The sequence below is a fragment of the Oculina patagonica genome, chromosome 9 (assembly GCF_052425735.1).
Source record: "Oculina patagonica isolate OP01 chromosome 9, crgOcupat, whole genome shotgun sequence".
NCBI lineage: Eukaryota > Metazoa > Cnidaria > Anthozoa > Scleractinia > Oculinidae > Oculina > Oculina patagonica.
In genome coordinates, this window is record NC_135766.1 from 27,664,218 (window position 1) to 27,681,547 (window position 17,330).

At 39.8% G+C, this 17,330-nt stretch overlaps 1 protein-coding gene across 1 annotated transcript; it reads left to right on the forward strand.

Moving 5' to 3' along the window:
• Positions 1-9,636: 9,636 nt before the first annotated feature.
• Positions 9,637-16,771, forward strand: LOC144665081 (uncharacterized). The gene is made up of 3 exons (XM_078526256.1): positions 9,637-13,314; positions 13,531-13,725; positions 14,270-16,771. Exons 1-3 carry the CDS (start codon positions 9,637-9,639, stop codon positions 16,769-16,771), a joined length of 6,375 nt encoding a protein of 2,124 aa, XP_078382382.1.
• Positions 16,772-17,330: the final 559 nt, after the last annotated feature.

Here is a 17,330-nt window from a genome sequence, read left to right on the forward strand (position 1 = left end):
TTGTTTATGCGCATCCTTACTGCGCACGTAATTCATGTCGCAACGTCACGCCACGTCATGCACGAGCGCGCGCGCTGAGAAAACTTTTCCAAACACATATAGGGTTGGTAGCCGTTGCGTTAACTTCGCTTGCAGTTTCCTCTCTTAAACGGTCGATGACCCCCACTTGTTTCGGGATATACCAACTTTACCGATAAATCTCTACTGTCACATTTTCCAGTCTCGAGTGTTCGCAAATCCAATTCTTTAAGGCAAGATTTTCCTTAAGAGACTTCAAAACCGAAATATATTTGTACAATAGACCCACTAAAATAAATTCAGACAAAGAAAGTTAGCCTACATCAATTAATTTAAAATATTTTGTCGCCCGAAGCCGCTGAGGTCAAATCGAGTGACGAAGTGAAATTTATCCAAATACGCGCCCTCTTTCGGTTATCGTATTTCGGAAACGAAGTCGGTGACCCCCACTTTTTTTTACATTTCTGATATAAGTAACTAATAAACTAGCTCTGGTGAAATTTTAAGAAAAATTGCAATGTTGGAAGATTTTCGCGCGAACGTCCTTAAAGGAGAAGATTTAGAAAGTTTCCACCTTAGTTTCACTTAAAACTTGTCTCGTATTAAAATTTAAATTTAAAATTTAAAACAAACGGTCGTGATGACGCCTAGAATATCATAAATACCAGGTCACAAATAGTCGCTTAATGAAACAGTCATTCTATTTCTGTTTCGGCGCTCGTGGTCCCCCGTACAGTGCAGCATTTTTTTACTTTTCTACCCATGCCCAACAGGTTATGGCAAGGTCTTTAGTAGTTGTAGGTTTTATATTCAAACGTAAGTCTGAATAACTTTAGCTTCAGGGAAATACTGTAGTGTTCTTTTTTCACAGTAAATGACATAGCACAACCCATTCGCAGAAACAGCTCTCTTTCGGGATGAATACATTCTATAGATCAAAGCTTTGGTTTGTTTGCTGTTCTCTCGTCTACCTCTGCCGCTTTCTCTAACCGCCCTAAGCGATCTTAGTTTTTGATTCTGCGTAAACTGAAACTGTTTGAGCATTTCGGTTTCCAGTTACAGCAAGCGAGTTCAAATCACCAGGAAATGTATAAAAAGGAGGGAACTACAATCTTTCCCACTTAAATAAAAAAGTAATAAAAAAACGTCTGTGCTGCCCAGTCAGCGCCTTCATTTGCAATTCAAGTCGCCTCACAGAATTCAACAGGAAGAGCCATGGCATCTTTTTTGAACCTTACTCAAGGACCAAAACTTGTTGTTGTTTTCTCACAAATCGAGCTCCTAACTGGGCAGCACATAAGGGTTTAAAGTAATGCAGTGCCTCGCAAGATTGCAGCTCTCGCACCCTCTTTCGAATCATGTTTGGTGTGTAAAAGAAACCTTGTGTAGGCTTTCTCGCGGCCAGAAAGCAATGATCGCACAAATTTGGCAGGGGCCCGGGGGGTGGGCTGGGGTTGAGGCAGGTATAACCAAGCCTTCCAATAATTTATGACTAAGAAGCCAGGCTCTTACTTGGGTGGCGGTATAAAATTTGTATACCACATAAGTGCTTATGTAAAAAGCACTATTCATTTAGAATATGACATTATATATGCACAGTCATGCTTTGTCCAAACTTCCCAAAAATATTTTTAATAACTTTAAGAAAATAACAACTTGACTCCAAATTTGAAGCCAAATAGGTTCTTATACAAATGGGGTCTAATTTTCATTTTGCCTAACAGGTCCTTAACTGTTAGATTCTTACCCACGGGTTTTTACTGTATATATATTTTAAAACCGAAAAAAAGGACTTATCTCGTGTCCTCTCAATCCGATTCTTGAAATATACTTAAAACAAGAACCTTGTTATTGCTACTCAATGTAAAAAGAGAAATTTTGCAGTTTCTTTGAAAAAGAGAAAGCCCAAAATTATTGAGACCATTAGATTCAAACAGCGAGAAAGTCATCAGAAGGGTTCTATCACACGCCAAACATGATGCCAAAGATGATGCGAAAAATGATGCGAGAGCTTTCATTCAATCGCCAGATACTGAATGAGTGATGTACTGGTACTCATTTATATGCAAAGAAATGGGTGTCGGTAAAACGCCGACTCGGGGCCGGGGTCGGGGTCGGGGTCAATTTTTTTATTCTTTTTTTTAAAAAAAATTCACTGATCCAGAAAAAAAAATTACAAAGTTTATATTATCGCGTGGGTCATTTCGAGTCGAAAAAAGCATTTCCTTCACAAATTCGCCACAAATCTTGATCCTTATAAGTTCAAAAGTATAAGAGAAGAATTTCAGTTAAGGTCTAACAGGTGAGAGGTGAAATTTAACTTTTACATACAGTTCAGCGGTAAGATGTTGTTGTCTACTTCTCTGCAATCGAATAATTTACACCCGCTTTTTTCTACGTCCGTCTTTCGACATCATCTTTCGACAGCATCTTTCGACGTGTTGTTTGAAATGAGCCAATCAAAACCGATAGATACCCTTGTTGGTTTCACCCACAAGGTCAAAAGGTCATTCTGGTGGGCTGTGATTGGCGGATTTCGATCCGTGTTGTTTGTTTTAACAAACCGCTTTGCACCTATTAAACACTGAAAGCGGGTGTAATACTTTCTCGTCAGCATAGCCTCAATTTTTGTAGTAGAATTTAATGGGCATGAACTGTCTCAGGTGTAAATTAATTGTTTATGTTTTTGAGTAATAAAAATTAAAGCTGCCCTTCATATTAAAAGAAGTATTTTCAAAGAAGTAGAGCGGTTTGTTTCGACAGAGACACTCGCGTGTCGGGCAGTTTGTTGTAATATGTTTCAGTCAGGAAAATTCCTCAACAATCGAAAAATACAGCCAGCAAGCTTTTTAAATTTTGCACAGACGTGAATTGCTTCATTTGCGAACTGGATCGAATTTGAACAGCAAGCGAAGATTGTATGGTGTATGTAGTAAGCGGGAGCGACGAAAGGCGAGCAAAAACGATGTGCACATTTACAAAAACGATGTGCATATTTACAAAGGTCAACTTTAATAAAAATGTATTTCCGCATTTCGGTCACGCAAATTGGAGAAATGGCTAGATACCTCCACTTATATTTAAAACAATAACTTAAAGATTGCGAGACATGTTAATGCGAGCTTCGCTGTCTAAACAAAACAATTCTGCTCCCTTATAAATGTTTTTTCACTAAATACGAAAGGCGGCTTTATTTTAACGATATAAACCTGAATTAATTTTCTCTTGCTGCACAGACGCATGTACAATTTGATTTAAACCTGAAAAAGTTCATGCTATGTTGGCGAGGAGATAGCGCTCAGAAAAAGTCGGCAGCAAATTCTATCCGCCAAGCTGTTAGAGAATTTCACCTGTCGCCTGTTAGACCACAAATTTCTTCTTTTATACTTTTGAACTTATAAGGATCAAAATTCCCGGCTATTTTGTGAAGGAAATGCTTTTTCCGACTCGAAATTTCCCACACGCTAATATAAACTTTGTAATTTTTTTTTCTGAATCAGTGACCCCGACCCCGACCCCGACCCCGAGTCGGCGTTTTACCGACACCCCAAGGAAATTGACTGCCAAGAGCTGTGGTTCCGGTTCCGGACGGTGTTTAGAATTCAAACAAAATACACTCAAGTACAGAAAATTGTTTCATCAATGTTTGGTAAACAGTTGTGAAAAGTTATTCATGCTTTCCCACTTCTGGGATGCGATTCTACAAACTTTGATGTTCACAATGGAAAGCAAAATACTTGGAAACTCATACGTATTAACGCAGGCTTATCAAGAAATCTTAGGATGGTTGGAGAAAGCAGCAGGGTAGATCCGAGAACGGAGTTTGCTGGAGGAGCTTCTGCCTGAATCTCTTCCCAGACAAGGCTGACTTACTTGCACTATGGATGAGTCATGTTGTGTCAAAAGAAACAAAATAGCAAGTCTCTTCAACAAACGTCATTCAATCTTCCACTTAGGTTCTTGAATTAGTAAGATACATCAAAAATTTTTCCTTTAGTCAGGTAGCCCTTAGCTGAGTTTGTTTTACAAGGTAAGAGTGTGGTTGAGCAACCCAATGAAGGACCGAAAGCCACAGTTGACAGTCACTTTCTGCAAAATAATTTAAGACTTATTATGAAATATCAACTTTTGCATTGTTTTTTTTTTTGTTCTTGATGTTTTTCGTTGGTTTTTGACAACGTATGACAGCATCATATCTTTTTTACATATATTCAACATTACATCATAAATGTCACTATTTCAGACACGAAGTCAGAAAATGAAGTAAAATAATGCAACATTCATCCCAGAACGATAATGGCTGGCTACAATCTACTCATTCTGTATTGGTGCCTAAAAAGTAGTCCGGAACGTCGTGATTGAAACGAAGAAATATGTCAAAAAGCTTAAATAGGCTTAACCTACACGTCACTAAACACGGTCCCAGGCAAACGCTCGGCACATCAAAACATTCACGGGGAAAATTGCTATAATGAACATTTCTGTATCAAAAAGTAGATCTTTTCCTTAAAGTTTTAGAAAAAATCTCTAGGTTAAGTCGCTTATACTGACATCTTTCAGTTTTAAACGTACGAGGGCTGAGGGAATAGAGGAGCCATGGCAGGATTTGTAATAAACATAACAGTCTTGAATATCGTTTTTTTGTCGTTTCTTGAAAGCCATCTTCAAGGAAATGTATGTTTGTGCATGAAAGTTTACAAGGAGCTGCATCGCAAAATTTTTGCCAAGCCTGTGCAATCTCGGACACCACTGTTGAGACACTTGGCCAACTTCCAACAGTTTTTTTTACCCTCCACCACTTTCCCTCATTTGGCCATTACTTCATGTTGGTAAATGCTGTCGTGTTGTGAAAACAACAAGAAATGAATAAAAAAACCTTTAAAACCGACTAATACAGTTCGAACGCGCTCTTGAGTAGAGACATTTGAAAAAACAAAATGTGACTACTTGTTACTTGAAATTTGTAACATTCTTTATGTCATCACGTCCGTATATAACTAACGAAATGGAGAACAAGTTATAATAAAATCTTAGAATATTTTTAAGCACCAATTGCGATCTCTAACTTTAGTTTCTACTGTAACCGATTGACAACACCTGTTTTTAATTTTCTGTTAGGAAAATTTTTATCAAATGTTGTTTTTTCCTAACCAAGTTTATTATCACTGTTCGCTTTCCTTTAAACACCAAAGCGAGGCTTCATTTAAAAGGCGCCACTTTTACGGCTTTCACCAAATTGTTAACGTCAGCAAGTGATGAATTTTAAAAATATTGCCTTTTTTTAGTGTGGAAAAAGCAAATTGAAAGAATAAATGGTTTGCAGGTGAACGTAAGCGAAAAGCTTCTGTTCCTATGTAACAGAGAATGAGAATGCTGTGACACGTCACACAAAACGAGGACAAATATCATGTGATTTCTTTGCAAGCCGTGGTGCTTTCCATAAAATCGACTTTCATAGAGTCCTATCAGTTATCTGCATAACATTTGTTTTCTTATCGAATAAGTTTCTATGAATAAATTGAGTGGCAATGTCAGCCTCGTTCTCATGTGAGACCTTTTTAACCTGTACCGACTGACAAAAACATACCTATAACTCAAAACGTACACCACAATTTGAAACCACAAACTACCTAGCGTGAAAGAGGAGGTTTTAATCTATTGAAATCCGTTGTCAAACCTTTTCAGTACTCTGGAAGTGCAAAACATCATTTCTGTGCTCCTTGCTCCCGGACTATTAAGGTCGCGCAGGACCTTTTGTATTTATTTAAAGAGCATACACGAACTGTGACGAGTGAAGCCGACAACAAAGAAAATGTTCATGAGAATGTAGTTCATTGTACATAAAAGTGATGACACGTAATTGTTCTCAGCTTTGTGTTTCGTACGCTGGAACATAGCAAATTATCATAATAAGATTCACAGCTTTCAAGGTTTAACACATTGTGGTAAACATTGACTCGGAAGGCCTTCAGAAGCCTCAAAACCTGCAATTTTGTGTCCAAGATTTATCCGCCGATATAGATTTTCAGGAGTTGATTCGCGGAGAACATTAACTTGTTGTATTCTATTGTTATGACAGAAGTTAATTTTGAAGTTTTCTTTTCAAAAGAAGATAGTACGGTTTAAAGTTTTGATTTCACATTTTTACTCTTTTAGAAGCAGATAACTTTCAGCAGATTTTGAATACGAGAATTTCGTTTCTTTAATTTCATAACACAAAAGAGGCAATGATTTATCATTAGGTTGTATAGTCATTAAATTTGGGGTGCAACTCAAGCTTAAAACTTGGAAACAAAATTGCATTATCTGCTGTTAAACTTTTAAGGGCTTGTGGCATCATAGTAGACGGTCATCTCACAGTAAAACGACAATCATGATGTAATTCCACCATCCTCTAATATTCTTGATACGTTTTAGCGGAATCGATGTTCAAAATTCAGCGAATTAAAGCTTTACAAGATGACACCCCTCAAGAAATTTGCCTGATGAATTTATTTATGAGCAAGGGTTCTGCGCGACCTGAAATCTATTTACAAAACTTGGCAAAAAACACAAATAGAATAGTCTTTGCACCAGAGTTCTCTTGAAAGGTAAAATTACAGAATTACGTTTTAAAAGGTAAGTACTTCTGTCAAAAAGGGCGAATAAAAGGCAGGAGCTTTAGCGTGTAGAATATTTTTGTGCATAATTGCAGAATTAATTATTTTGTGAATTTTTACCCACCATTAGCATTTTAGCTTGATTTCGAATTAATTTTTGGCGGATACGATAATCAACAAAAATATCGTTTTCTTGTGGAGCAAGTTCAGGGTTATCTCTTTATCTACGTGATGAAAAATAGTTTGCTCCCCCCTAAAACAAGAAAGCTGTACCACTGTGGGGGTATGATTAAGCTTGTTCGTCCGAGGGTTTACCAATTATGCACAAAGCCAAAACCAATTGTTAATTCACGCGCTTATTATGGGTTGATGCTGGTAATGCAATTTATTCTGTTTTATGGTAGCCTTGATAGAAGACCGCGTAAGATAACAAAAATTTATTTTATTAACAGCAAAGGTAAAACTCCGAAGCAGCAAGTTAAAGAACACCCAGGGCCACCCTCTGAGGAACAGGAAGGTAACAAAGTTTATATCAGGCCTTTTTTGATCTTATAAATAAAACTTCTAGGGCGATCTGTAATCAAAACCTTTAAAACAGATCTAAAATGTAAACTGAATTTTCAACTGCCTTCTTCAGAGAAATGTGGCCTCTTCAAGAATAACAGAATGCAAATATGGAGGTTAAAACGTTGCTATTCGTTGCCCTCTAGGGAGGCAACCAGTGACATATAAACCCATGGAGTGGAGATGGCGCTCTTTCATTTACAAAGGTTCTGTCCAGGAATGAGTGCAATGACGCAAAAAAAAATCAGTAAATAGTGTTTTTCGCGCGCTCTGATTGGCCAGTCAAACGCCAGGTATCCTTTCCCACTTACCTCCGAACAAAACGGAGATGTTAAAAGAATTTTTCAGACGTTTGTTCTAGACCAAAATTATAATATTATGGAATAGAAATCCACCACCACTATCAGTGAATAATTGTTAAACAACATATTACCATGTTATATAACATATTATCATGGGTCTCTAAGGAAGTTTCAACCCAGTGCTCCCTAACTTATTTAAGAAGAACTTTAAGAAAAAATCGCGCTAGCAGCGGCAGAAGTTGAAAAATCAAATTACTTAGTTTTTTCTCATTAATAGCTTTAAGGTAGATACTAAACCTGATGTATTTTGTTCCCCCAAAAAGTCAGTTTTCGTAAAATACATAAAAGAGTTTTTATGTTGATAGGAGAAACAAATTTCTCTGCGCGGTTTTGTAGAGGAGTTTAAAATTTAGGAAATCTGTGACTTCGACCACCGAAATCGATTTTCTTGTTTTCTTGAAATTAGAAGTCTTCTAGGGAAAGAAACTACATCAGATTTCATATCTACCTTAAAGCTTATAATGAGCAAAAAATGAAGGAAATCGATTTTAAACTTCTGCCACGAAATCAAATTTTTACGCAGCCGATCGTGAAAGTCATTCTAATTAACAATTAGACTACGAGCCCGAGTTTTCTGTGAGCGAATAGACAACGAGGCGCAGCCCAGTTGACTATCGCTCATAGATAACGAGGGCGAGTAGTCTAATTGTTTTAGTAGAAGCTCTAAGGAATTGCAGTCCAAAACCTACAATTTAATGTACTTTTAAGCCAAAAATCAAGAAAAATTCGCCCTTTAAAGAGCAACGCTAGCGCGATTGTTTTCTATCGGCGAATAGAAATCAATGGGAGAACCAATTAGATTCGCGGATTTAAAATAGAACACGACTAAGTTTCTACTAAAAGGCCTTAGAACAACCCGAGACAACAATACAAACTACGGGACTAGTCTCAGGGAATAGTCTAAGGGACTTATCCCTCACTGTCTACTGGTGTAGGGACAAGTTCCAGGACTGGTCGCGTTTTCTTCATTATATTTTTTTTTTCTCATACTCCTTGTGTTTTTTTTTTCCACAAAAGTGGGTTTTTATTGTAAAACTGGATAAGGGCGCGGGATTCGGAAACGCCCCATCCTGTTTTGACCGTTTCAGCATCACTTTCCGCTTCTTATCGAAGCTGGGTTCTAAAACGACGGCTTTCATTGGCTAGAATTCGGTAGACGCGGGAATCCAATCCCATGAATGATGAAAACCGATACACTAGAAAATTGACCGATTCGTGGGACTCTAGGTCCCTGTGACTAGGCCTTTCTCGATTATGCTAGCATTTTTTTCGGCATTTTTTGGGAAAACGAGCATTTTTTTTTCGTTTTTTCTTGAAAAGAATTGCTAGCATTTTCTGTCATTTTTCATCACTGTGATCCAGATTTCAGCACTCAGAACTCAGAAGGATAATAATCCTAAAGTTTCACAATTTTGATTACTTAATTTGATTGTTTCTGTCTGTTTCGACTGTTTGTGCGTTGTTACTTGTGTTCTCGTGTTGTGTCACTTGTGTGTAATTTTTTATTTTTTTAAAATAATTTTTTCTTTATTTTATTTATTTGTTTTTTTTTTTTTAACAAACAATTATTAAGCATTACTTGTTGTTGATATAAGCATATAATGAGAGTTTGTATGTTTTGTTTGAAATAAAACAAAGCATTCTTTGGAATTCAAGTGGCATTTTTTAAAGAAATCAGGCATTATTGTAGCATTTTTTTGGCTTTATGCGAGAATTTCTAGTAGCATTAAATGCCAGTTTTACTAGCATAATCGAGAAAGGCCTACCTGTGACTTGCCAAGTAAAAAAAAAAAACAGCTTAATAAGTGGGACTAGTCGCAGAGACCAAAAATGTGGTGTCTGCGACTAGACTTTTGATGCAAGTTACGAGTACACACTAGGGGACTGGTCCCTAAAGCAAGTCTCTGCGACAAGACCCTGCGACTAGTCCCCTAGTGTGTGCCGACCTCAAGAGTCTGATATTGTCGTATTTGATGCAATTTTCACCTTAGACTGTTATCTTGAGAGAGAGCCTATGTATGACGTTTCATTTTATAGGTCAACCAGATAAAGACCAATCAAAACAATCAGGTGAAGTAGCCATACCAATACATATGAATCAACAATGCCAATATGGACCTCCGCCAAATTCAGCATTGCAACAAGAGCAACCGAGTCAACAATGCCAATATGGACCTCCGCCAAATTCAGCATTGCAACAAGGGCAATTAAATCCACCATGGCAAGGTGGCCAACCTCCAAATTCAACCTTACAACAAGGGCAACCGATTCAACAATGCCAATATGGACCTCCGCCAAATTCAGCATTGCAACAAGAGCAACCGAGTCAACAATGCCAATATGGACCTCCACCAAATTCAGCATTGCAACAAGGGCAATTAAATCCACCATGGCAAGGTGGCCAACCTCCAAATTCAACCTTACAACAAGGGCAACCGAATCAACAATGCCAATATGGACCTCTGCCAAATTCAGCATTTCAACAAGGGCAATTAAATCCACCATGGCAAGGTGGCCAACCTCCAAATTCAACCTTGCAACAAGGGCAACCGAATCAACAATGCCAATATGGACCTCCGCCAAATTCAGCATTGCAACAAGGGCAACCAAATCCACCATGGCAAGGTGGCCAACCTCCAAATTCAACCTTACAACAAGGGCAACCGAATCAACAATGCCAATATGGACCTCTGCCAAATTCAGCATTGAAACAAGGGCAACCAAATCCACCATGGGAAGGTTGCCAATCTCCAAATTTAACCTTGCAACAAGGGCAACCGAATCAACAATGCCAATATGGACCTCCGCCAAATTCAGCATTGCAACAAGGGCAACCAAATCCACCATGGCAAGGTGGCCAACCTCCAAATTCAACCTTGCAACAAGGGCAACCGAATCAACAATGCCAATATGGACCTCCGCCATATTCAACATTGCAACAAGGGCAACCAAATCCACCATGGCAAGGTGGCCAACCTCCAAATTCAACCTTGCAACAAGGGCAACCGAATCAACAATGCCAATATGGACCTCTGCCAAATTCAGCATTGAAACAAGGGCAACCAAATCCACCATGGGAAGGTTGCCAATCTCCAAATTTAACCTTGCAACAAGGGCAACCGAATCAACAATGCCAATATGGACCTCCGCCAAATTCAGCATTGCAACAAGGGCAACCAAATCCACCATGGCAAGGTGGCCAACCTCCAAATTCAACCTTGCAACAAGGGCAACCGAATCAACAATGCCAATATGGACCTCCGCCATATTCAACATTGCAACAAGGGCAACCAAATCCACCATGGCAAGGTGGCCAACCTCCAAATTCAACCTTGCAACAAGGGCAACCGAATCAACAATGCCAATATGGACCTCCGCCATATTCAACATTGCAACAAGGGCAACCAAATCCACCATGGCAAGGTGGCCAACCTCCAAATTCAACCTTGCAACAAGGGCAACCGAATCAACAATGCCAATATGGACCTCCGCCAAATTCAGCATTGCAACAAGGGCAACCAAATCCACCATGGCAAGGTGGCCAACCTCCAAATTCAACCTTACAACAAGGGCAACCGAATCAACAATGCCAATATGGACCTCCGCCAAATTCAGCATTGCAACAAGGGCAACCAAATCCACCATGGCAAGGTGGCCAACCTCCAAATTCAACCTTGCAACAAGGGCAACCGAATCAACAATGCCAATATGGACCTCCGCCAAATTCAGCATTGCAACAAGGGCAACCAAATCCACCATGGCAAGGTGGCCAACCTCCAAATTCAACCTGGCAACAAGGGCAAGTAAATCCACAACTTCACGATGAACAACCACCGAGCTCAGTGAGGCAACAAGGGCAACCAAGTGGAACTCCACTAAATTCAGAGGGGCAACAAAGCCAATTAAGCCAACAATTGTACGGTAAAACACCACCACAGTTAGCGTGGCAACAAGACCCAATAAATCCACAACAGCAAGTAGAATGCCCGCCAAATCCACAATTGCAAGCCGTTCAACCTAATGAACAATGCAAACCAGAACAACTAAATCAACCATTGCAAATTGAACAACAGCCAGATCAGTCGTGGCAGACAGAGCAACTAGCGGCCGTGCAAGGACCAAAAAATTCACAACCCAATCATCCACGCCTAAGAGGGCAGGAAAATCAAACAAACGAAGAACACAACATATGCCAAACAGGTCAATCTCAGAAAGATAGCAATAAGACAATATCCGTTGGCGTAGAACCTGATGTGATGGAATACATTGAAGGTTCAAGCCACAAAGATGAATTGCAAAAGATCATGAAGAAGAAACAAGTACAACTCCAGTGGTCACAGGGCTCCAATTATGCTAATCTTGAGCACACTGGTCAGACAAATGAGACTTGGCAAACTGAATGCATACCACTTTTGTATTCATTTCTTAAAAAAATTGGTATACGTGATCTTTCAGTTAAAGAAGACATCTGTGATGATATTCAGATTCAGATACCTAGCATTTGCGCCAGTCTAGGAGATAATCCACCACTTGTCAAGATTTTTAAAGATCAATTGACATTAAGGATTGTTTCATTGTGCTCTAATATTGAACATTTTAGGAGCCATTTTGAAGCTAAGCTGACAGAAATGTACAAAGAAATTGAGACGATTCCAAAGGTTTCAAAAGAACACATAAAACTTCTCACAGCAGTTAATGCCAAAGAAAAGTGCCTTCGAGGAAAATGTAGAGAAGTGCAAATAGAGTTGGACGAAGAAAAGCAGGAAATTCGCCTTGCTGGCCCCAGAGACCAGGTAAAGATTGCTAAGATGGAATTTGAGAACCAAGTGCGAGCAGCAACCGAAAAACCATTAAGACTAGACCCCGACTTTGTACAAGTTTTATCCACAGAGCAAGGACAGAAAGCGGTCAAGGAAGCATTGGAAGACGGAAATGTAGAAGCAATCATGGTATCTTCCTCCAAACATCAGTCCTTGAAAGTGCTGGCAAGCTCAGAAAAACATGCCGAAGAATCCGCTTCTCTTATATCAGGTTTACTCACTAAAGATAAACTTACTGTGACCGCAAAACATGCTCTTTTGATGAAAGCAGAACCCTGGTCCGCTTATTGTAAGAAGACCAAGGAAAAAAATGGAGTGCTCATTCGCAAGAATACTTCTGGTGAGACGTGGGTCGTGGGCCTTAAAAGTAGTGTTCATAAGGAAGTAAGGAAGTTGCAATACTATCTCGACCACAATGCAGAAAGAGAAGAAGAATTTCGATTTCCATCCAGCGACGTTAGGGAATATATACTGCGCCGAATAAAACCAGAGATAGAGAGCTACGGAGTTAAGGTCCAAGAGGGAAAGGATACTCTTAGCTTTTACATTTCTGGCAAACAGGAACGTTTGCAAAAAGCAGAAGATCTTGTAAAGAAGCTTCGTAAAGATGTGGCAACATCAAATGTGGAGTTTAAACAGCCTGGACTAATGAAATTCTCTGAAAGTGGCGAGCTGGACGCACGGGTGAAAGAAGTAGAAGAAAAAGAAAAATGCTGCATCCGTGTAGAAAAGAATTTATCATCTATGAGCCCAGCTGGTCGTGATAGTAATGGGTCTGTGGCACCAGCGTTACAGTCACGCGTAGGTTCTTCTGGTGCACCTGGTGGTAATAGCCCAAGTCATCATGTATCATCATCTGGCTCAGATGTCCTAGCTTCGACCATCGATATCCTTGTTACACCTCAGGGACAGAAAGTTTCATGGAGATCAGGAGATATCACAAACGAAAAGGTAAGGCCATTAAAAATCCGAAAAATTTCTTTCAAAAATAAAAATGTTTTTTATTGCAATTTTATAGTGAAAAACAAACAGATAGGTTTGTATGGAAATAAGAACAATGCAAAGGCTTCTGAATAGTAAAATCACATATTTAGATTCTGCATTTAATCGGCTAAATAGTTTCAGTAAATTCCTTAACCAGGAAAATGATCTTTTTCGGGGTTTTAGGTTCACGCGCTTGTCATTCCCCAAGGGGCATGCTTCAACAAAATCAGGAGCGCCTTTAGTCCAGTGATATGTCAGGCTGTAGATGATTTAAAGGTTGGCGAAATTGCTACCTCTTCGGGTACTTCTTTGCCCTGCACTCACGTGATTCACAGTTGCTGTTCATTTTGGGACGGACCAGGAAACAAAGGCGAAGGAGTGAGTATATAATTCCATTCAAAAGTTTTGTTACGTTTCGGGGAGGGAAATTCCTTGTTCCTCTTCCACATCTCGTGATCTTGTTCACAATTATTTGATATATATTTTAATATTTTTATTTTTAAAATTCGTTTTTGCTCTAACATTAATGCGCAAGGTTGATAAATCTAACAATCAATTCTGATTTATAAATAGAAATACAAAATGCGATCTTCAAGACACTAAATCAAGCAAATATAAAGCTATTACCTTTGATTAGCGTTTGATACCGTTTTGTGCTTATTATTTGCCGAACCATCTCCTTAATAAATCGTCATGGCACTTACTCATTATTTTGTCGTGTTTTAAAAAAATGCTTTAGGCAAGCATTGAAGCAGTTATAATTGAAACACCGTTCTGCGAGTTACTCATTACATTGTAGTCGAGAAACCTCGAAACAAGCAACGCATAATCTTACGTGAAAGCTCCTCCCCCGCTCGGCAATGTTTAAACTTAACCCATTGTTCCTCTTTTTACTAAGCCGTATTTTCCTCGTTTATTTCAGACGCTTAGATCCATCGTTCAGAAGTCTCTTCATGAAGTTGGTCAACTTGGAGGAAACTCCATTGCCTTCCCCGTCATCGGAACTGGTAATTTGAATTTCCCACCAAATGAAGCATGCAGAATTATGTTGGACGAAACAGTGAAATTCTGCCAAAGAAATCCACAGTCCATTGTAAAGGACATCCGTTTTGTTGTTTTCACTGGAGATAAAAACCTAATTGATGCCTTTCAGAAAGAAGCAAGTAAGATACAAAACCAGGGGACGAACACCGCTCAAAGCACAGTAGGAGCAGATTGGACGGATATCATAGAACTTGTTAATGGTGATCTGACAAAGGAAAGAACTGACGCAATCGTGAATATCAACAGTACCAGTATGGACATGAACCTCGCCGGGGAATTGAGCAAGGCAGTAGCAAAAGCTAGCGGTCCACAGGTGCAACAAGAGTGCAATCAGCTGGGTGCTCAGCCAGCAGGATCAGCTGCAATGACGAGTGGCGGGAATTTGTCAGTACGTCACATTATTCACATCATTCCAGGTTCCTCAGATAACAACCATCTTCAGCAATGTTTGGAGGAGGGTCTTCGCCTTGCAGACAAAAGAAATCTCAAAACAATCTCCATCCCTGCAATAGGAACTGGTGGATATGGACTGTCCGCCAGCGACTCGGCCCAGGTGAGCTTTCAAGCTGTGAGCAACGTATGTGGCAACTTTTCTAGTGTTTCCAAGGTGCGAATTGTAATTTACAAAGCTGCAATGGTGCAAGCCTTTCAACAGGAACAGCAGAAACACTCAGTGGCTCACAGCAAAGGTGTACCTTCCCTTGCCACACCAGGAAGCCCCATAAGTATTGACGTAATCAATGGTGATCTGACGAAAGAAAAAACTGACGCCATCGTGAATATCAACGGTACCAGTATGGACATGAACCTCGCCGGGGAATTGAGCAAGGCAGTAGCAAAAGCCAGCGGTCCACAGGTGCAACAAGAGTGCAATCAGCTGGGTGCTCAGCCAGCAGGATCAGCTGCAATGACGAGTGGCGGGAATTTGTCAGTACGTCACATTATTCACATCATTCCAGGATCCTCAGATAACAACCATCTTCAGCAATGTTTGGAGGAGGGTCTTCGCCTTGCAGACAAAAGAAATCTCAAAACAATCTCCATCCCTGCAATAGGAACTGGTGGATATGGACTATCCGCCAGCGATTCGGCCCAGGTGACCTTTCAAGCTGTGAGAAACGTATGCGGCAACTTTTCTAGTGTCGACAAAGTGAGGATTGTAGTTTACCAAGCTGCAATGATGCAAGCCTTTCACCAGGAACAGCAGAAACACTCAGTGGCTCACAACAGCGTCGTACCTTCCCTTGCCACATCAGGGAACCCCATAAGTATTGACGTCATTAATGGTGATCTGACGAAAGAAAGAACAGAAGCCATCGTGAATATCAACAGTACCAGTATGGACATGAACAGCGCCGGAGAATTAGGCAAAGCGGTAGCAAAAGCTAGTGGTCCACAGGTGCAACAAGAGTGCAGTCAACTGGGTTCACAGCGAGTAGGATCCGCTGTGATAACGAGTGGCGGGAGTTTGATGGTACCTCACATTATTCACATCATTCCAGGTTCCTCGGATAAGCAACATCTTCGACAATGTTTGGAAGAGGGTCTTCGCCTTGCAGACAAAAGAAATCTCAAATCAATTTCCATCCCTGCGATAGGAACCGGTGGTTATGGTCTGTCCGCAGTGGACTCCGCGAACGTTGTTTTCGAGGCACTGAGCAGCTTTAGTGGAAGTTGCGTTAACATCAGTGAAGTGAGAATCGTAGTATTTCAAAGTTGCATGATGCCAGCATTTTTACAAGAGAAGACCCGAATGGATACACAATATCCATCACATGGCAGCTCCCGTCTTGCATCAGCCACCTGCCAATCCTGGAATCCAACCGTGAGAGTCTGGGTCACTGGGAAAGACAAAGCCAGTGTCGACAAGGCGGTGAATGAGTTGAAGAAAATATTCGTTAACGCTTGCGTAACTAAGACAGTAAGTACAGAAGACATTGGTTCCCTTTCCCAGAAACAAATCAACAATCTTCATCAAGAAGCGTACAGATGGGACACTGAAATCAAATTTGACCACACCGCAAAGTGTGTGACGGTGCGTGGATATCACGGAAATGTACATGATATGGCTTCCAAAATTAGAGATGAAATAAGCAAGGGAATAAAAGAGAAAAGCCAAAAGCAAGAGGATGATTACGCAAGAGTGATTTTCACGAAGGTAGAGTGGAGTTACGAAAGTGGTGGAAGGAAAACTGCGTTTGATTTGAAAGCAAACGCTAAGCTGGAGATGGCTCATAGCAAAAAGGATTCTACCGTGCAAGTGACTTTACGCGGTAAAGAGTTTGTCGTCGATTTGAGAAATCTCACTGGACGTTGCCGTAGTGACGGCGAGCAAGTGAAAATTTGCCGAAACCCTAAGGAAGGTACTAAGTATTGTTGATGTATTACTTTATAGCTAAGTAACGGTGCGTACGATAAGTTAAGATAAGATGAGATGAGATGAGATGAGATAAGATGAGATGAGATAAGATAAGATGAGATATAAGATAATACGTGCGATGAGATGGGATGAGAAAATGAGATAAGATAAGATAAGATGAGATACGATGAGATGATAAGAAGAGAAGAGAAGAGAAGAGAAGAAAAGAGAAGAAAAAAAAGTAAAGTAAAAATGACAACTTTATTCCCCATATAAGATAACTTTTAAGCATATGGTATTTCCTTAAGGCCATCCCAATAAAATGTTTCGTTTCCCATCGCCCGACCGACCCATTTTTTTCAAAAAGTAAAAAAAAAAAAAAATGCAGATTCACTAGTCAAAGAAGCAAGTACTTTAATTTACAAGCACACGATCTTGTTTTATCAACAACAATTGACATTATGTGATGTCCTTGCCTTTAATTTTGATTAAAGAAAGAATAACGGAAGTAACGAACGAAATAGCCACCTTTTCACATTCGTAACCCGAGGCTTTCTTCCTTCAAGCGTTCCATCTTTTT